The sequence below is a fragment of the Arvicola amphibius genome, chromosome 10 (genome assembly GCF_903992535.2).
Source record: "Arvicola amphibius chromosome 10, mArvAmp1.2, whole genome shotgun sequence".
Lineage (NCBI taxonomy): Eukaryota > Metazoa > Chordata > Mammalia > Rodentia > Cricetidae > Arvicola > Arvicola amphibius.
Window position 1 is genome coordinate 94,185,026 of NC_052056.1, and position 20,087 is coordinate 94,205,112.

Sequence of the window (20,087 nt, forward strand, 5' to 3'; positions counted from 1 at the left end):
CTGAAGCTGGCCTGCGTGTGCAGGGAGAAGGGAGGCCATGAGGAGGGATCTACTCAACCAGTGATAGAGGGCCTGGATCGGTGTCTTCCAGGGCGTTTCTAGAGCTGGGGTATGTGTGTCTGTCTCCTGAGAGCTGGGAGTGCAGACAGGGGTCACTGAGTCCTGTGCAGGCTCTAACATGGACAAGGCAGTAGGGCTTCAGGAGGACGTGCCCCTCTCTCAAGTCACCTCAGTGCGTGGGGTTGGTCTTAGCGATCAGCCTCGAACACTGAAGCAGAGTTTCAGCTTTGCTGAGTTTTCACAAGTTGTTTTGAGGTAAAGCATCCTCTTCCTGTCTTCCTTCTCCTCTTCACCTCCTCTTCCTCTTCTGCTCTTTTGCTCTTTTTCTCCCGGTCCCTGCTCCTTCACTGTCTTCTCCCTGTCCCAAGCAGTATCTCACTCTTTAGCCTAGCCTGGCCTAGAATTTACTGTGTAGCTCAGGCTGTCCTCGGATTCTGGCTCCTTCAGTTCATGAGTGCCGTATTATAGGTGTGAGCCTCCAAGCCCTGCTGAGGCAAACTCTTAACTGGGGACTCAGGATAGTCAGACTTTCCTCCTGGTATGGGGCTCCTGTTGGTTGGGGTCCCTTCTCTCCGTTTACAGGCCTGTAGACACTGCTAGGACTCTGGCGGGCCAGGCGTACGGTGGAGGAGGTCACTGGGCCAGCTTGTTGCTGCTGGACAGATGCTGCCTGTTGCTACTTGCCGGGTGGCAGGAGCCAGGAGGAACTGGGCTAGCCTGCTGTGTTAGTTGGGCAGCCTCAGAGCAAGCAGGTATAAGCCCCTGTGCTTCTGTGTTCCCTCAGGCTTTTCAGGAGCTGGGAGGGGCATCTTTTCACTTACAGGGACCTAGCCAGTCTGAACAAGCAAGTGTTTATTCATATCTCTTTAAATTACATGTCTATATTTTGTATATGTGCGAAGGTTGGTGTGTGCTCGTGGAGGTCAGAGGACGACCTGTAGGTCCTGGGAATTGGACGCAGGTCCGCAGGCGTGGCGGCATGTCACCAGCGTTCTATCTAATTTATCCGGTGGCCTTCCTCAAGCAAGCTGCTCTGATGGGTTGCAGAGCCTTGGGCTTAACTCACACCCCCGCCCCCCATCTCTTCCCTAGCTGGCCCTGGACAAAGGCAAACATTTGGCCCCTCTTTCTCCCCAGGGGCTGTGCTAACAAGTCTCAAGGTCAGGGAGACCAGCAGCATTGGGTGAGAGTTTGCAGCACCCTGACTGTGAGCAAGTGACTTCCCAGGCTTTTGTGGAAACTCAAACCCTTTTGGTTTTGTTCTTAAAACACGTGCGGCTTCCCGTCCCTTTTTGCTCAGTCTGGGTGAAACTGCCCGTGCCCCCTGGGAACGTGCATTCCAGACAAAGCCGTGTCATTTGTACCTGAGCTTCTGGGTATAACTACATTTCCTCGGAGCTGGAGTTTCATCCCTTTAAGCAGCAAAATGTGCTCAGGAGGGTGCTGGAAACCTTTCCGGAATGTGTCATGCTCACGCCTGTCTCTGTGATGCAGGGCGGGACAACTTGCTTAGCGTTTTGATGAAGGGTGGTGGCGAGGCCTGGCAGCTTTGAAACATTAGCCAGGTGTGGCCAGCCTGTACCCACAGGCTTCATCTGGCTGAGGGTAGCCATGAATGTGGCCTAACACATGGTTGCAAACTTAGGTAAGACAAGAATATATGTGTGCTGTGGGCATAGGTGTACATGCACATGAAAGCCAGAGGGCAGCCTTGGGCGTCCTAACTCAGGACCTGTTCACCTTGTTTTTAAAAAAATAGGTGTATACGGCATGTAGGTGTGAGTGCATGTCCGAGGAGGCCAGAAGAAGGTGTTGGATTCCCTGGGAATGGAGTTACGGATGGTTGTGAGCCACCATGTGGGTGCTAGGAATCAAATTTGAGTCCTCCGGAAGAGCAGCTGGTACTCTTAGCCATCTTCCCAGCCCTTGGCTGTAGTTTTTTTTTTTTTTTTAATATATATTAAGTTTGTTCGTTTATTTTATGTGTGTGCTTACCACACGGTAAGTGTAGAGCCAAGAGTGGCTCACGGGAGTTGGTTCTCTCCTTCCATCATGTGGGTTCTAAGGATCCCTTCATGTCCTCAGGTTTGGCAGCATGGGCCTTTACCCACTGAGCCACCTCACCCTGCCCACCACCAGCCCTCCCCACTTACTTGCCCTGTTCTGCTGCTGCTCTGAGGGTCGTGTGTCCCATGTTGTCACACCCCCCCCCCCCCATGAGAACGGTCCTCGGGTCACCAGTGTTGGTCTGTGCCCCTGGTTCTCTTGTCCTCTTTGTGTGTTGCAGGTCCAGAATTTTTCTTTATTAAATTTTATTTAACTTTTTTTTCCTCTTTTGGCTTTTTGGGACAGGGTTTCTCTGTAACAATCCTGGCTGTTGTGGAACTTGCTTTGTAGACCAGGCTGGCCTCGAACCCACAGAGATTCACCTACCTCTGCCTTTCAGGTCCTGGGATTAAAGGTGTGTGCCACCATGCCTAACTTAATTAACTTATTTTTGAGACAGAGCTACACTGTGTAGCTCTGGCTGCCTGGGACTCACTGTGGTCCAGGCTTGTCTCAAATTCACAAGAATTCTATCTGCCTCTGCCTCCTGGGATGAAAGGCACGCACCACTACGCTCAGCTGACTTTAAATATTTTTCATTACGTTTGTGTGTGTGACACACACATGCACAGGCATGGGGATCAGAGGACAGAGTATGAAATACAGTTTTCTTCTCCCACCACAAGGTCCTGGGTCAGGCCGTCATCAGGCATGCAGAGGGTAGGGCTCTTTACCTGCTAAGCCACCTTGCTGGCCCCTGCATTTTCCTTTTGTTCCGGTGCTCCTGTGGAACTTTCGAAGGCCCTGGGAACTTGTCTGTCTTCTGCTCCTGGGAGACAGGGGCGAGTCTTCAAATATTTATATTGGGCTTTGGATTAATTCTACCCACCACTCTGGAAGCTCTGGAGTGAGACTTGGCACGTCCACCTTGTAGTGTGTCGAGCCTCAGAGACTCATCAGTATGTCCCTATCAGTGCTGGATGCAGCCCAGGTCCAGGGTGGAGGATGGGCGACTTGGGATTTCCTTCTGCTTCAGCCTCCTATGTCAAGGTCTGTTAAGTAGAGTATTGAAGTCAGGATGGGGCAGTGGCTCCGTGATTAAAGCACTTGATTAAGTGTGAAGATGGGGTTCAGAGCCCCAGAAAATCACACAAATGTCTGGTGGGTGTGGCAGTCTTCCTGAATTCCACCTCAGAAGGGGAGATAAGGTCCCCAGAGCAAGGGGGCTGGCAAGCTCATATTGGTGGGCTCTGGGTTTGATTGAGAGACCCTTCCTTAATGAATAAGGTAGAAGAGCAGTTGAGGATGATGCCTGATACCATGATGTCCACGTGCCTCCACATATATAGGAAAACATGCGTGCACACATGTACATACCACACACACAAACTCAGAGTCCCTTATCTCATATTGATGTGGAGTCCAGCTTTCTCCATTTGTGTCTCTGGTGAAGAAAGCCCTGGGAATGGGGTGGTAGCCAGGGACCACATCGCTAGAATCGTGGCTTTCTCCTTTAGACAGCTTTCTCCTTGTTGGGAAGTTGTACAGTCTCAAACTTTGATTTTTCTGGCATTCTTTTTTTTTTAAATAAATTTATTTATTTTACATCCCAACTGCTGTTTCCCCTCCCTTCTCTCCTTCCATTTCCCCCTTTGCTCCCAGCCCCCAATCCTTTTCTGTTTAGAAGGGCTGGTCTCCCGTGAGTATCAACACAACATGGCATAGCAAGTTGTAGTAAGACAGAGTGACCCAATAAGAGGAGTAGGGTCCCAAAAAGCCAATCAGAGTCAGAGACAGCACCTGTTCCTGCTGTCAGCATGCCACAAGAGAAGTTGGGCGTGTAGCTTCTACCCTCCAACTTCTGCGGTCTGTGGCTGTCTCTGGAGCAGGGCTGGGGCAGACGCTGGAGGCGGTACTGGGCTGGTATGCACGTGGCTTCACTGGAGCCTGACAGTGCCTCTCCGCTGTGCCTGAGTGCCTTCCAAGTTCTGGGCTGGGCCAGTGTGGGACCCCATGGGAAGGTTTTGTAACCTTTACATTTCATCACCAGAATGGGCAGGGATGCATGAGGAGGCCCCAGGAGTGGGAAGGAGGAGGCACTGGCAGGAACTCAGGCTTTTGGCCAACTCTTCCTGAAGAACTCTGCCCCAAACCATAATGGCTTGCATGTGGTGGTACTATGTGGTATGTGTAGAGCCATCTCTCCAGCCTACCCCAGCCTTCTTTCTGAAGGCCCACCACACTAGGCTATCTTATTTGTAGAGAACTCAATTGTTTGTTTTGGTTTTTGAGACAGGGTTTCTCTGGGTAGCCCTGGCTATCTTGGAACTCACTTTGAAGAGCAGGCTGGCCTCAAACTCAGAGATCCACCTGCCTCTGCCTCCTCATGCTGGGATTAAAGGCACATACCACTACCAACTGGCAAATAAAACCTTTTATTGCTCAGGCCAGCCCTGGAGCACTACTCTGTTTTAAACCATGTGGGAGACCTTCCCTCAGCCCAGCTCCATTTATTTTGTATTAGGGATTGAACCCAGGGCCTCACTTCAGCTAGGCAAGGCTTCACCAATGAGCTATGTCCACAAGTCTCTTTTGTTATATTTATGTATGTATTTTGTGTGTGTATGCATTCATATACACACACACTTGTATCTACTTATCCATGTACACCTGGGGGTCAGAGGGTAACTTTTGGGAGTAACCCTCTCTTCACCATGTCAGGCTTGATCTCAGGTCATTAGGCCTGTCAGCCTTACCCACTGAGCCACTACCAGGTTCCATGTCCTCTTTTTACTTGGAAACAAGGTCTCAGTGTGTCGTCCAGGCTGGTCTTGAACATGGTGCCCCCACCTCAGTCTCCAGAATAACTGGACTGACAGGCCTGTATCACCAGGTCTGCCTGTTGTTGCTATTTGAACATGAGGAATGAGAACCAAATTAATAACTTCGATCATAGTCACTGTGGTCAACTCTGCTCACATTTGTGGAATATGTGTTTGTATATGTGTTCATGTATGAACATGTATGTTGAAGCCAAAGGCCATCACTGGGTGTCTTCTCATGCCACCTTTTTAAATTATTATTATTTTGTTTGTATTCTCGAGACAGGGTTTCTCTATGTAGTAGCTCTGGCTACCCCAGAACTCACTCTGTAAACCAGGCTGGCCTCAAACTCAATAGAGATCCGCCTGCCTCTGCCTGTTAAGTGCTGGGATTTAAAGGTGTGCGCCACCACCACCCAGTACTAATTGCTTATTTTTATTTTCATTGTCCTGGAACTTGCTATGTAGACCAAGCTTGGCCTCAGACTTAGAGATCCACCTGCCTCTGCCTTTCTCCTCCTTTTTTTTTTTTTAAACAGAGCCTCGGGGCTGGAGAGATGGCTCAGCGGTTAAGAGCACTGCCTGCTCTTCCAAAGGTCCTGAGTTCAATTCCCAGCAACCACATGGTGGCTCACAACCATCTGTAATGGGGTCTGGTGCCCTCTTCTGGCCTGCAGGCATACACACAGACATAATATTGTATACATAATAAATAAATAAATATTAAAAAAAAAAAAAAAAAAAAAAAAAAAAACAGAGCCTCTCCCTGAACCTGGAGCTCAGTGATTAGCTAGACTGGCTGGCCTGCGAGCCCTAAGGATAAATCAGTTCCGCATGCTTGTGTAGTAAGCTTTTACCCTCGGACCATCCGCCCAGGCTCTAGATCTTTCACTTAAAGTTTTATTTTGTGAGCGCTGAAGTGCCACAATGGATAAGAGCAAGGCTCTTGAGTTTGTTTCAAAAAACCTGTTGGGTGGTGGTGGCGCATGCCTTTAATCCCAGCACTTGGGAGGCAGAGGCAGGCGGATCTCTGAGTTCAGGGCCAGCCTGGTCTACAAGAGCTAGTTCCAGGACAGGCTCCAAAAGCTACAGAAAGAAAAAAAAAAACTTAAAATTTTAATTTTTGTTGCAGTGCTAAGGCTAGAACCCAAGGCCTTAAACACAAAATAAGTGCTCTCCCCCCAGGACCTTCACTTACTAAAAATATCAAGTCCATAAGGTTTATTTTGGGGGTTCATTTTGAGAGGAATTCCACAGACATAGTACTAGATCTAACTGGTTGCATAGTATGTATGTGATACTGATTTTCCCATTACTGGCAGTGTTGGGCTCTACTGCCTACTAAAGTGGCCTCCTGTTTGGGTACCCACAGAGCTTTTCCTGTTTTTGTTTTCGTGTTGCGCTGTTGAGACAGCCTTAACTACGCAGCCTCGGCCGACCCCCGGCTGCCTCTGAACTCAGACCAGGCTGGCCTTAAACACCTTTCAAATCTTCTGTCTCTTGAGTGCTAGGATTATAAACAGGTACCAGCCAAAATGCCCAGCTGAATGCCTTAAATTTTTTTGCATATACTTATCTAGTGTATAGGCCACAGCCCATGTGCAGGAAGTGGTCTCTGCTTCTAATACCCTGTGGGTTTTGGGTATTGAACTCAGAAGCCAGGCTCAGTGATAGAAAGTTCACAAATACAGTGTCGAACCATCTCATTGCCCCTATGCTCTCCATACGTATGTATGTATGTATATATATATATATATATATATATATATGTATGTATGTATGTGTGAATGAATGATTCAGTTTTTAATTGGAACACAGTATGTAAGTGACAGAATGCCTTTTAAAAGTCTATCTGAAACCTGGTTGAATGCCTTAGTCTTCAGAGATTCTGAACTGCCTGAGGAAATAGCACACGGGGGCCTCCACCCACAGGCTTCTGAGAAAGTGTAGCCAAGAACCTCCCAGGCTTGCAGATTTGCAGCTCTCATCACGACACCATCCACTGAGTTTGCTCTCTCTCTCCCCAAGTGCCTCCTTCCCCAGCGGTCCCTCCTCCAGCAGCCGAGGGAGTGCCCCCACCACTGTGCCCGTGCAGATGCCAAAGCCCAGCAGGGTCCAGCAGGGCGCTTGCAGGTAAGTGTCCTAACAGACTGTGTCCATGGGGCTTAGTGGGGAGGGCACCCTCTGGGTCCTCAGGGAAGTCCAAAGGGCTCCTTGGGGACCAGTTCTTCTTTGGGGTGATTGATATACTCTCCTGCCCTGGGGGGATGTCAGGCCTGGTGTATACTTTTCTAGTAGTTCATCCACTTGAACTGTAGTTAGAACATTTCCTTACAGGGCCCTTAAGGGAGACATGAGACCTTTTGGCCTCAGTTAGGTCTTGTTGTGTGGTGTTTTATGATTTATTATGTATATGTATGTGCCTGAATGTATGCGTGTTTACCACATGAGTGCAGGTTCCTGAAAAGAGCGGAAGAGGACACTGGATTCCCTAGAGCTAGAATCACAGGCAGTTATGAGCTGCCATGTGCGTGCTGGGAACCAAACCTGAATCCTCTGCAAAACGGCAGGTGTTTTTAACAGCTGAGCTGTCTCTCCAACCCGTAGGTCTCGGCACTCTGTCTTTTGATCTGTTTGTGAGTGTGCATGCAGGGGATCCAGAAGACTTCCTCAGGTGGTGCCCTTCGGCCGTGGTTCACCTTGGTTTTTATGACTGAGTCAGTCTCTCAATGGCCTGGGACTCTGAGGTTGTGCTAGGCTGGCTGACTCCCTAGTCAGCCAGCTCCATGGGTCTGACTGGGGCTGCCCTCCCCAGCTCTGGAATTACAGTCGCTGGGCCTAGCTTTTTTTTCTGTGGGTTCTGGGCATCAAATTTAGTTCCACATACTTGGCACAGTATTTTTTTTAACCAATTGTACTATCTTCCTAGCCCTTAGAACATTTTAGAATGAACATTTATTTGTGTGGAGGAGTGGTGGAAGGCATGCCGCGGAGTGTGTATGGAGGTCAGAGAACAGCTTGTAGGAGTCATTTCTTACCTTCTATCATGTGAGTCTCGGGGATCGAACTCAGATCATGAGACTTTGTGGGAAGTACCTTTTCCACTGAGCCGTCTCCCAGCCTCCCACCTGGCTGCGTCCCATTTTTTTTTTTTTTTAACAAAATTCATGTAGCCCTGGCTGGTGGCAGCTGACCTTGGACTGATTGATCCTCCTACCTGCACTTCCCAGGTGACAGAATTAGTCCTGTACACTGTGCCTTCTGTGTGAGGTCCTAGGGGTGGAACTCAGAGCTCGGTGAGTGTTTGGCAAGTACCCTACCAGCGGAGCCATATCCCTAGCCCTAATTAGATCTTGTTTGGTTTGAGACAGGGGTTCCATGTAGGCCCTTAAAACTACTTGAGCCTGATGCCTCAGCCCCCTGACGATTGGGATTACTGTTTCTGTTTTGAGATAGGATCCAGTATTCATCCTCAGCCCCTGACGATTGGGTTCACTGTTTCTGTTTTGAGATCTCAGTGTTCATCTTCCTGCCTCAGCCTCCTGAATTTTGTCCTGTTTTGAAATCTTTCTCTTTTTTATACCCAGCTTGTACTAGGGCACAGTGCACCCTTAGCTACTTTGTGATTGGTGTCCTGAGTTAGGCAAGAGCACTGGATGGGGCCATGGCTGTGGCATAGGCAGGTGGAGCAGTCCAGGGGCACTGGGTGTGTGGCTGTCCATTTCAGGAGAGCTGTGCGCAGAGGAAGGATGGATGCCCTTGGCTTTTGTGGAGAGACTGCATAGCATATGAGAAGGCACCTCTGGAGTCTATGAAGGTCTCTGTAACCATGCGTGCTTCTACTTCATAACACCCTCGTTGGAGCCACCGAGGTCCTTTGCCACTTGTGGACTGTATGCAAAGGAAGGCTGGAGAGGCAACTCAGCAGTTCAAAGCATTGATGCTCTTGTAGAGGAGCTGAGCGTGGTTCCCATGCCCCGTGTGCAGGTAACAGCCCTCTGTAACTGCAATTCTAGGGACTCAGTGTCTTAGTCTGACCTCTGCAGGTACCAGGCACACACACATGTTGCATGTATATGCATGCAGGCAAAACACTTATACACATAAATGGAAATACTTTTTTAAAAAAGAAAAAACACTCATTTGATTCTTGAGCATACACACCAAGCAGCTCACACTGCCCCTAATCATTTCCAGGGCATCCTGCACTCACTTCTGCCTCCTTAGCCAGGGGCATTCGTGTGCAGGTACCCAAACATAGACACAAGTAATAAACCATAACTAAAAATAGATTTTTTAATTGTATTTTTGAGGCAGAGTCTCACTATATAACCCTGGTTGGCCTTGAACTCAACAGAATTCTGCCTGCTTCTGCCTCCTGAATACTGCAGTTAAGGGTGTGCACCTTGGCAAAAAAGACCAAAAATGTGAAGGAAGACAGAACAGTACAGTGACTCTTGTTCATCCACAGCTGCACAGGGGAAGTCAGTGTTTGTAGGGAGCTCCTGCCATTGACACCAGGTGGTTAGACAGTGCAAGCTTGACGGTAGGGAAGCATGTGCAGCCTGGCTCACACCTAGATAAAGTCCGTCTCAGCAGGGTGCGGGAGGAGGTTTGGTTTCAACCATTTGGAAGGAAGAACCTTTCAGCTTGGCATCTGGAGAGGTCTTGGAGTGGGAGAGGGCCATCCTGCAATGCCTGGCTGTTAGAGCTGTCACCAAGGCAGATAGATATGAAGGGTCTGGCCCTTGGGTGTTCATGGTTTATCATTCCGTAACTTCGAAGTGAGCACTTTTTGTTTTTGAAATAGTCTCATGTAGCCCAAGCTAGCCTCAAACTCACTGTGTAGCTGAGAATGGCCATGAACTCCGTCTCTTTCTGCCTCCAACTTCCCACGTGGTGGAATTAGAGGGCTGTATCACCATGCCTACCTTATGGAGCATTGAGGATGGAACCTCGGGATGTCGGGCATGTTAGGCCAGCATTCTGCCAGGCTGAGCCATGTCCCCAGCCCCAGAGGTCGATCACTTCCTTTGCTAAGCATCCTCATTCCAATTTAGGGTTTTTTGTGTGTGTGTGTGTGTGACGAGTTGTAGGACTAGGCACTGTGTTGGGTGGGGAAGGAATATTGAGACTTGGTTCCTGGGGGTGAATTACCACATTAGTGTTCCAGGTGATGTCTCTGCTCCTCTGTAGACATACCACACCTCCAAGATAAGTGTATTTATTGCCCAGGAAAGGCAGAAAAACAGTGGGTCAATAGCATCCTTATCCTTTGGGGCTCATGTTGAGGGAGTAGTGATACCAGCTAAAACAAGCATGAGGGTTTCAGAAGGCTAGGTGCAAAGGAAAGTAGAGCACCGTAAAGAAGCTGAGGTGGGCAGTGGTCTATGTGACTGTCACCCGCAGAGTGTACAATGATGCCTACCTGTTGAGGGGACACCTGCTCAATTGCCTGCAGTATGGGGGAAGCAGGGCTGATTAGCGACTTTCCTTGTCATTGTGGCTAAATACTGACAGGCGCCTCAAGTACAGCGGCATTTATTTGGTTTACAGTTCCAGGGGGTGCAGTGCATCTTGGGGGATGTCTGCAGTGGAGTGTGAGGGCCGCTGGTCACGTTACAGAGTCAGGAGGCAGAAGAGACTGAGTGGTGCTGCTCTGTCCTTTCATCCATTCCAGGCCACAGCCTCCACCGTAGTTCCCTCCTCTGGACGCTCCTCTCAGACTTGGGGTCTCTCGGGTGATTTCAGGTCCTGTCAGGCTGACAGTATTAATGCCACAAGTCCATCTGTCAACTTGACACCCCAGCAGGGTGCTGGTGGGGGCCCCATTCTAGTCCGTGGGCCATTACAAAGTATTGGGGTTCTCTGAAGGAAAGCTAATCCATTCCTGTTCATCTTTCTGCCACTTGCACCCCTTGTCCTTTTGTTACTAGCCCCCATTTCCTGTGGGAACTGCATTTGGGCCCAGGAATATGCTTGGAATGGGTTTTCCTTGGGATGACCCATGCTGGTGGCTCCAATCAGCCTCTCCGGTGTGTGCTTTGGTGCCTCCTAGTGAGAGGCTGCCACATGCTCCCAGCCTGCCTCAGCCATGCTGCCCAGGCCGTTGCTGGCCTCTGCTTCTGTCCTCAGTTGTGGCGTTGCCTACTTGAGAACTGTGGCCCTGGCTGCCCCTCAGCCCTTCTGCAACACCTCTAGTGCAGGTGGGGCTCTCTAGTTCTTCCTGACTTGGAAAGGAATGGCACGTGGGAGGACTTCCCAGCCCTGGAGGCCTGTGCAGAGGACCAGGAAAGCTGCTGTCACGGTGGCTAAGAAGTGGGGCGTCATTTCTGGGAGGGGGTGCTTTGGAGCCAGGCTAAGACCCCGAGGACTCGGGTTTCTGTGTGGGTTGACAGTGTGGCAGGAACGAGGACCTCCAGCCAGAGAACATCCTGTCCTAGGAGGTCTCCGGTTACCAGGGAGCGTGCAGGAGGGCCCCAGTATGGGCAGTCCTGTGGTTTGGAGACAGTAACCTGTCAGTGTCAACTCTGGTGCCTGTTGCAGATTCCTTCTTAGTAGACGAGGGCATCCACAGCCGGGGCCCTTGGGTGGCTTCAGTGGGAGGCTGGCCGCTGTCCCACCTCGGCAATGCCACTGAAGCCATGAGAAACACCAGACGAGAACTAGGGAGGGAGTGGGGAAGGGAGCAGTGGGGCTTTTGTCTCCGGTTTGAGGACATGTGGGGACAGCAGCCCTGGTTGGAAGCCAGAGAGAGATGAGTGCTTGGCTTCCTCCTCCTCCTTTCCCTTCAGTCCAGACCTGCGGCATAGGGGGCAGTGTTGCCCAGGTAGAGTGGTCTTCACCTCAGTTAACCCAGGTCATTTGGAGCTGTCTCCTCGTGGTCCTAGAGCCTGTCAAGCTCACAGTGTCAGCCATCACCATTATTACCCACACAGTCCAGATAGGCTGGGGACCTCCAGTGGGCAGCACCTCTCTAGAGGCCAGATGATCACGAGCCAAGAAGGTCTGTCAGGCCTAGTGACTCCAGCACAGAGTCAAGAGAAGACCCACAGGCCCTTGACGCCTGCCCTGCTGGGACTGCCCCTGTTGCCACAGCTTGGCTGCACCCTGCCGCACCCCTGTCTCCTCATTCCCTGTGCCTCTTATGGGGAGATGCCACACAGAGGCCTCTGGGCTCTTGTGGCTCTGTTCTCCTAAAGTCACCTTGTCCTCCCATCCAACCCTGAATGCTGTGGGGGCAGGCTTGGCCGCGGCCTCTGTAGAGTCCTAGGGAACTTGGGGTCTGGCCTGGAGTACCGATTCCTGGTCTTGATGGCCGTTCACAGGGTCACCGCTTCACTCCCAGCAGAGTCATGGACACCGAGTGTGGAGTGCCTCCTTCTAACGTTTGTTCCCCTCTGCATGTCTGATCTCGCACCGTGTAGGCATGACGATGTGTGCTGTCAGCCATTGGACTCCCTGTGTGTCTTAGCCGCGCACCCGGCCCCCACCGGCCCTCCTGCCTCCCGTCCCGGCCTCTAAAGGTCAACAGCTCAGTTAAGAGGCTGAGGAAAATGTCCGTGAAAGGGTAGTTCCGGTTCACACACACTCTCTGGCCCTGCTCAGCTTCCTCCAATTCTTGCTGCCTGGACTCTTCTTTGCCCTCCATGGCCCTTCTACTTCTGCACCTCTTCTCCCTGCCCTCATCTACAGCAGAAGTGGCTACTGGCATTTTTCTGACTCAGTGTTGGGTGACGGGCTTTTTACTGAGGATGCGTAACCGCAGTGTTGACCTGGCTGCTGATCGTGATACTGCTGTCTCTTCAGGGAGCCTCACTGACTTAAACCTTGGTCTTGCTGCCACCTCCCAAGCATTGGTGTTATAGGCATCCACCACGCCCAGTTCATGTGGCATTGGGTGTGGAACCCAGGGAGGGCTTCAAGCATGCTAGGCAAGCAGTCTACCAACTGAGCCAAAAGCCCCAGCTCTCTGCATACACTTGTATCCTGCTTCTTTAGAGACAGATTTGTGGACAGGGCAGGCTGGCAGCTTCTCAGCACACCCAGTTTGTGATGAACACAAACACTTGGCAGTCCCTCTGGCCCTCTTGGGTGGAGGTGACTCTTGTGGGATTAATTATGGCTGACCACTTTGAGAAATGCCGGTAACTGAAGCTCAGCTCTGGAAGGCTGTGTGGGTGAGCGGGCTGCGGGATACTTCTGAGCAGAGGTAGGTCCCGAGGTTGCCTGGACACTGGTCTGTGTAGCCGCAGGCTTCCCTGTCTCCTGTTTTTGAGACAAGCTTCACACTCAGTGCTGCCTCTTAGGCAGGCACCGCAGTGTGTGACTCACCGGACCCTAGATCTAGGGGAGACCTACCTGTGTGGCAGCTGTAGGACTGTTGCTCTTTATGTCTGGTTTTCTTGCCAGTGGCCAGAATGTGAGTGCTTTGCAGGGATTGTGAGGTGTGTGTGTGGGTGTGGGTGTGGGTGTTTAGTGAGTCACAGGGCAGGCATATATGGGATTTCTACTTGTCCAGGAGCTGACAGCTGACACTTTCTGGGTCTCTGAGGTGGTAGGATTTGATCACTGCACATGAACGAGAATCAAACCTCACATCCCCTGATTCCAGCTTCTGCACTAAGCCACCTCTTCCTGTGGCTGTCACCCGTTCTTTGGTCTGGAAGGGTCCTATGGTCCAGCGCTCAGATATGAATCTTTGCAGCCATAGGCTGAAGGCTGCAAGATGGCCTCAAATAGGATTCCCACTGTGACTTTAGACTGGACAGTGGGGCCCCTGGCTGGAACTGCTTCAGGGCTGCATTGTTCTCCCTGGTCCTTCGTCTGCCCCCCTCTGTCCCGACTCCTGCTGCTTGGAGATATCTGGGCCCTGGTTTAGGGCTCCTCTCAGCTTCACACTCGTGCACAGCCAGCCATGAGCACTTCCAGGATCACTCAGCCTCAGAGCTCAGTGGGCATGTGACTAAGATCCTCCAGCCCCAAGGTGGGAAGGGGTGTAATGTGTCACGACAGCATCTTCAGTGCACACAGATGCTCACATTGCCCCGCTCCATGCCCACTAGACTCAAAACCACCTCTCTTCTGAAATATCCGTGTGGGGTGCTGACAGTTGGGCAGGTGGATACCCGGGACTGCTGAGGGTGCTTTGTTCCCAGAGCTGCTCTTTGACTCTTCTTGGTGGTTTTCTGGGGGCTGTGGCTCAGGGATGTGCTGCTCTGTTGCAGATCCTCTGCCTCCATGACCGGCCCTGCCCTGCCCCCCAGCAGGTGGCCTGGGTTGGGCCTCAGCATCTTGTGCCTGCACTGGAGGCTGCCCTGTCCTTTGAGCTAACTTTCCTGTCTCAGCCCTGCTAACATTTCCTCCTTGCAGCTGGGACTTCTGCCTGCCTGCTCCCTTCCTCAGCATTGCTCTCCCCACCCTGCTGCCTGGACAGCACTCACATCTTGCTCTCTTCCAGAAGGGGCGTCTAAGCCCGAACCGGAGCACGTGATCAGAAAGTACACTGAAGGAGCTGAGAACGGCCCCCGATGAGGTACGTATCCTGGGGAGAGGTCCCCAACCCTCGGGGCTGGTAGGAGGCTGACACTGTGCTCCAGGACCTGGGGCTGGCTCCAGCCTTCCATCTTGGATAGACATTACCAAGATGAGGTAGCCAGAGCTCATTCTCACCCCGTGGCTAAGCTGAAGTCCTGAGCAGTGTGCTTTCTCCTCAGTCTGCGGGGCAGGCGTGACTGACTCTGCTCAGGCCTGCTTTGTGAAGGCACAAGGTGGCCTTGTCCAAGGGACACCCTTTCCTTTCTGGCTCTTGTCTCTGGTAAGAACCATGGGTTGCTCTTTTGGCCTCATGGCCTGTGTTTTTTGGTCAGCCCTTCAAGACACAGACGAGAGGTGGCTCTGTGGTCCCCTGCTCTGGAACAGTGACTGAGATGACTTTGATCGCCTAGCGTCCCTTCTGACAGCCAGGGCTCCTCTCTCACCCCTGCACTGGAGTGATGCTGTGGTAGGCGTGCAGGGACAAGCGTGTGCTGTGTGCCTTCCCTGCAGGACTGCATCATCTGCATGGAGAAGCTGTCTGTGACTTCGGGGTACAGTGATGTGACTGCCAGCAGGAGCCTGGGGCCCATGCTGTGGGCCGCCTCGCCAAGTGCAGCCATACCTTCCACCTGCTGTGCCTGCTGGCCATGTACTTGCAATGGGAACAAGGTACCGCAGCCCTCGGGCGGGACTGCGCTGACCTGCTACCCTCTGGGTGTGCTGTCACATACCTGGGATCTCAGCACTCAGGAGGCTGAGGCAGTAGGAACATACGTTCTGGCCCAGCTTGAGCTATATAGAGAGACCCTGTCCCAAGAAAACAAAACAAAGAAGTAGCCTAAGATATCGTTGGTGCTGGTACAGCAGCGGCTGAGGGGCAGATGCTGAGCTGTGAGATTGAAAAGCGTGGGTTCACTCCTGGTTAAACAGACAAGGGCCGGGGCCAGGGCTATAGCTCAGTGGTAGAGCCCCTGCCTAGATTCCCCAGAAGGGGCTGGGGTGTGACTCAGTGGTAGAGCCCCTGCCTAGAATCCCCAGTGAGGGGCTGGGGGTGTGGCTCAGTGGTAGAGCCCCTGCCTAGAATCCCCCAGTGAGGGGCTGGGGTGTGGCTCAGTGGTAGAGCAACCTGCCTAGAATCCCCCCAGAAAGGGGCCAGGGTGTGACTTTGTGGTAGAGCCCCTGCTCTGGGTTCTGCCCCCAGCATCAGAAAAAGAGTCAAAGACTTAGAGATCTTTTTGAATGTACATCTGGGTCCCTGAGGCTCACCCCAAGCTGTGGGAATACATGACTCCTCCAGCTTGCCTCAGGGAGGGATCCTAGGCTCCTCTGACCACTAGGGCTATCTCCTCTACCCGCTTTCCCTGTCTTCCGTCTTCTATGACAGTCCTGAGTAGTCAGCGTGTGCAGATGAGAATGCTCAGGCACCATGTGTGGACACCTGCTTTCCCAGCACTCAGGAGCCAGGGCAGCCTGTGCTGCCTAAGATCCTTCCTCAGACAAACAGGGCAAATAAAATAGCTCAGCAGGTAAAGGAGCTTTCTGTAAAGTCTAACTCTGAGTCCATGTAAAGGTGGCAGGAGAAGCTAACTCCGTAAAGTTGTCCTCTTGACCTTCAGATGTGTGTTCATACACAGAAATACACATTAATAAATAATTAGCTAAATAAAAACAAGAAGCTTAGGACTCTGTCTAGGGTCCTAACCCACCCCTGACTGCAGGTTCCATGCCCCTTCTCACAGGGAGAGTCCTCCTCAGGCCCCAGCAGCTGATGCAGCTGCTATCCTGTGGAGATTCGTCAGGGGTAGGTAGGTAGGTGGGAGGGGACCAAGTCATACAGTCATTGATGCTGGTGTCCTTGTGCACTTCGTGACAGCCATGTGCAGGGAGGTCTGTGACAGTGACTAAACGGGGACTTGACCCTCATTTTCCTACCATGTGCCAGTCTCCCGGTATCTCGCCAGTTGGATGAGAATCGGGTTTGTGGTACACAGTTCAGCCTCATAGTGCACTGGCCCCCTCTGCCATCTGGACACGACGGTTGCAGTGTGCTGGGCGCTGCTAGCTCAGGCTGTCACGTCTGTCGTCTCCAGGACGGGAGTCTGCAATGTCCCTCTTGCAAAGCCATCTATGGGGAGAAGACTGGAACACAGCCGACGGGAAAGATGGAGGTATTCAGGTACCATACGTCTCTCCCAGGCCACGAAGACTGCGGGACTATACTCATTGTTTACAACATCCAGCACGGCATCCAGGTGAGGGCCAGCCCCCCACCAGGGACAGGGACCTGGCCAGGTCACCAATCCTGAGCACCCCTCTTCCTGCCCACTCTGCTCTCCACATCCACACCCAGAATAGGGGTCAGGATGGTCCCGCCTGGAGGAGTGCTGGGGGTCTGGGAAGGCCCTCCGCAGGGGGAGACGTCTGGGCAGAAGAGCATGCGAGCGCTGTGTGGGGCTCTTGAGTGTGCGGGTGGAAGGCTGGAGAGCAGCTTTGCTAAAAGGCCCAGTGCTGAGCTCCAGGTCAGAATCCCGCTCTAAGGGTTCATGAAGAAAGGCAGGAGAAGCAGGAATGTCCATCCTTGCCCCTGGCAGAGTTCACAGGCCATTGGGTGGTGCAGGTGACAGACAGGTGGTCGTGGCTGGGAGACCCCACTGACTTTGAGTGTTGGCAGGCTAGGCCGTGGACGAGGCTTCCACGTCACGTGGGCTGCAGCCTGCCGCAGTTCTGCCATCAAGTTGTCTGCGCTCCTTTCACAGGGTCCTGAGCACCCCAGCCCTGGGAAACCATTCACTGCCCGAGGCTTTCCCCGCCAGTGCTATTGCCAGATAACCCTCAGGGCCGCAAGGTAAGCCCCTGTCCCACCAGGGACCCACCGTGTGTTAGAGAGATGTGACCTGGCCCTTACAGCAGCTCCATAGCAGAGAGCTGGGGTTCGTGCCGGGTCAGGATAGTGAGCAGCCACAGGAGAGACTAGGGACACCCGCCAGCCTGGGACCTCAGCAAGGACTTGGAGGGTAGGAAGAAACGTCCAGACCCACAGGAAAACTGACTTGGAAGTGGGCCTGGGGAAGGGCAGGGCCCAAACCACAAGGGTGAGAAAGCTCCAGGCTGCTCCAGGTCAGGCACTCTGAAGCCACAGTATGTTGGGGTGTGGCTCGGTTGGCAGGCTTGCCTGGTGTGTGCAGAGCCCTGGGTTCAGTCCCCAGCTCCCCATGAACCAAGCACAGTGGCACATTTCTAGTGTCGGCACTTGGTGGGTGGAGGCAGAAGCATCAAGAGTCTCCAGGAGTCCATCCTCGGCTAAGTCGTGAGGCTCAGTCCCGCCTCGAGACGTACAACACCAAACTCGCCTGGCTCCTGGGTGATGATGCGCTGGACTCTGCTTATGTTTTTCTTTTATTTGGGGGTTTGGGGCTGGGAGGGCCATGCTGCGGCTTTCATGCAGAAATCAGAAGCCAGCTCTGGAGTTCCTTCTTTCCCTCTCGTTGCATGGGTCCTGAGGGTCAGGCTCGGGTGGTCAGGCTTGTGTTGCCCACCGCCATCTTGCTAGCCGTCTTTATCTCTGCCAGGCTCTACCACCGAGTCTTACTCCTTGCCTCAAGCAATAGTGGAGGCCATGATGAGGGCAGGAGGCCTGCAGGAGTCAGATTTGGAGGGAAGGCCACCTCGAGAGTGGTACCAGGATGGAGAGGTTTGGGCTGGGGCAGCGCTGGTGCGAAGTGCTCCAGAGTGCCCACACATGCGGGTCAGTGTCTGGGAGTGCATGCGCCCAACTCACGGGTGGCTGTCAAAGGGCCTCCTTCCACTCTCCTGGGCAGGTCTTGGAGCTCCTGAAGGTGGCCTGGAAGAGACGGCTCATCTTTACCGTGGGGACATCCAACACCACGGGTGAGACAGACACAGTAGTGTGGAATGAGATCCACCACAAGACCGAGATGGACCGGAACTTGACAGGCCACGGCTATCCAGACCCCAACTACCTGCAGAATGTGCTGGCTGAGCTGGCTGCCCAGGGAGTCACCGAGGACTGCCTGGAGCAGCAGTGACCCCTGGGCCTGCCTCTGTCGGCCACCCCAGTGCCCCCTGGGTGGGTGGGCCTTTGTTGAGAGGCAAGAATGTTTGTTGGGGTGCCGGATGCATCCCTCCTGAAGCTGGGGCTTCTCCCTGCCTCTCCTGCCACCCTCCTGTCTGGGCTGGGGTCTGCCTGGAAAACGGGCACCCTCAGTATTGTACTTGCGGAGGCTTAAGCTGGAGCTACCTCAGTGCACAGACGGGAAAGGGCCCTTCCAGCCTCGGGTGGGCTGCGACCCAACAAGGGGTGAGCGGGGCCTACCCCTCTCAGCTTTTGGCCAGCTTTTCATACCTCATTGTTTTTTTTTTTTGAAATAAAGACCCTACAGCCAACAGCCAACGTGTATCTGTAGAAGCGCGCGCATGTGTGTGTGTGTGTGTGTGTGTGATATGACCCTTCTTATGGCACACTTAGCTTGGTGTGTAGAGCAGGAAGCCATCTTCCTTGATGCTCTCGTTCAAGTCACCTAGGAAGCAAGGACAAAGACTGCTGAGCTCAGCAGTGAGACTCTGGTGACACACACACTTGCTCCTTGCTGTGTGGTCCTAGCAACCACCCTCATCCTTACTGTACAGTCTCCTTTACAAAGTGCCGTTCACACAGGGAGACTGTGCTGTCCCCCTGCTTCCCAGTGAGGAGGCATGCTCGAAGCATAGCGGTTGGGCAAGGACCTTCGGGCCACCCGTCCTCTAAGGCCCTGGTCCATTGAGACCCGGTCTCACTATAACCATATAATCCTCCTGCCTCAGCCTTCTTAGTCCTGGGATTCAGGGGTACACCACCACCACACGGCAGGTTCTTACATTTCCCTTATTTGGTCATTTTCACTTCCTGTTACACTCTCATTCCACCTCTCCCCGTTCTGTTTTCTCGTTTCTGTGAGCTCCCGAGTTCTAGTAGAGTTGCTTGCACCAACATTGAGAGGGGAGGATTGCAGGGAACATGGGCATTTTAGCACTGGCTGTACTGGGGTGCGGCGAGAATCCCTCTCCCCTGGCCCTGGCTGTACCCCTGGGGGAAGTGCCTCCCTCTCCCTTAGCAGTCACTGCCTGCAGCTCCTCATACACCCCTGTCTGCAATGGAGTGTTGCTAGGTAACCACAGCTGCTGTGACTTCATGTGTCCAGGAGAGAGCATTTCAGTGCACTCCCCCCAACCTCTTGCTCTTACACTCTTTCTTTCCCCTCTTCCTCTTCTGATTGTAAAAGAACATTTCCATGTGATTCTAAAAGTGTTGTGAGCCCAAGACTGCGGTAAGTCAGCCCTGGGGACAAGGTCGCTGCTTGCCTTGGCAGAGCCCCTAACTTGGCTGCACTCGAGACCATATTTGTGACTCACTCTGCCTCAGGACAGCAGTTGGACTGCCTCCCTTATGGAGTCTTAGAGCTTTGCCACCAATGGACAGCGAGATCCAGGGAGATGATGCCACAGATCACACCTGAGTAGGGCGTATATCCAGAGTAGGGATTGTTGGAACGTAGCAGCAAAAAAAAATGGACAGACAGGGTCTAGTGACATAGCTCAGCAGTGAAGTGTACATAGTGTTCTTGC

At 52.6% G+C, this 20,087-nt stretch overlaps 1 protein-coding gene across 1 annotated transcript in view; it reads left to right on the top strand.

Moving 5' to 3' along the window:
* Dtx2 (deltex E3 ubiquitin ligase 2) overlaps positions 1-18,823 on the top strand; it is a 38,505-nt gene extending 19,682 nt beyond the window's left edge. Inside the window, 11 exon segments of the mRNA XM_038345094.1 lie at positions 6,957-7,051; positions 8,102-8,110; positions 14,389-14,438; positions 14,440-14,463; positions 14,976-15,054; positions 15,057-15,118; positions 15,120-15,134; positions 16,556-16,717; positions 17,222-17,282; positions 17,285-17,310; positions 18,284-18,823. Of these exon segments, the coding sequence (XP_038201022.1) occupies positions 6,957-7,051; positions 8,102-8,110; positions 14,389-14,438; positions 14,440-14,463; positions 14,976-15,054; positions 15,057-15,118; positions 15,120-15,134; positions 16,556-16,717; positions 17,222-17,282; positions 17,285-17,310; positions 18,284-18,511 (811 nt within the window). The 3' untranslated portion in view covers positions 18,512-18,823.
* Positions 18,824-20,087: the final 1,264 nt, after the last annotated feature.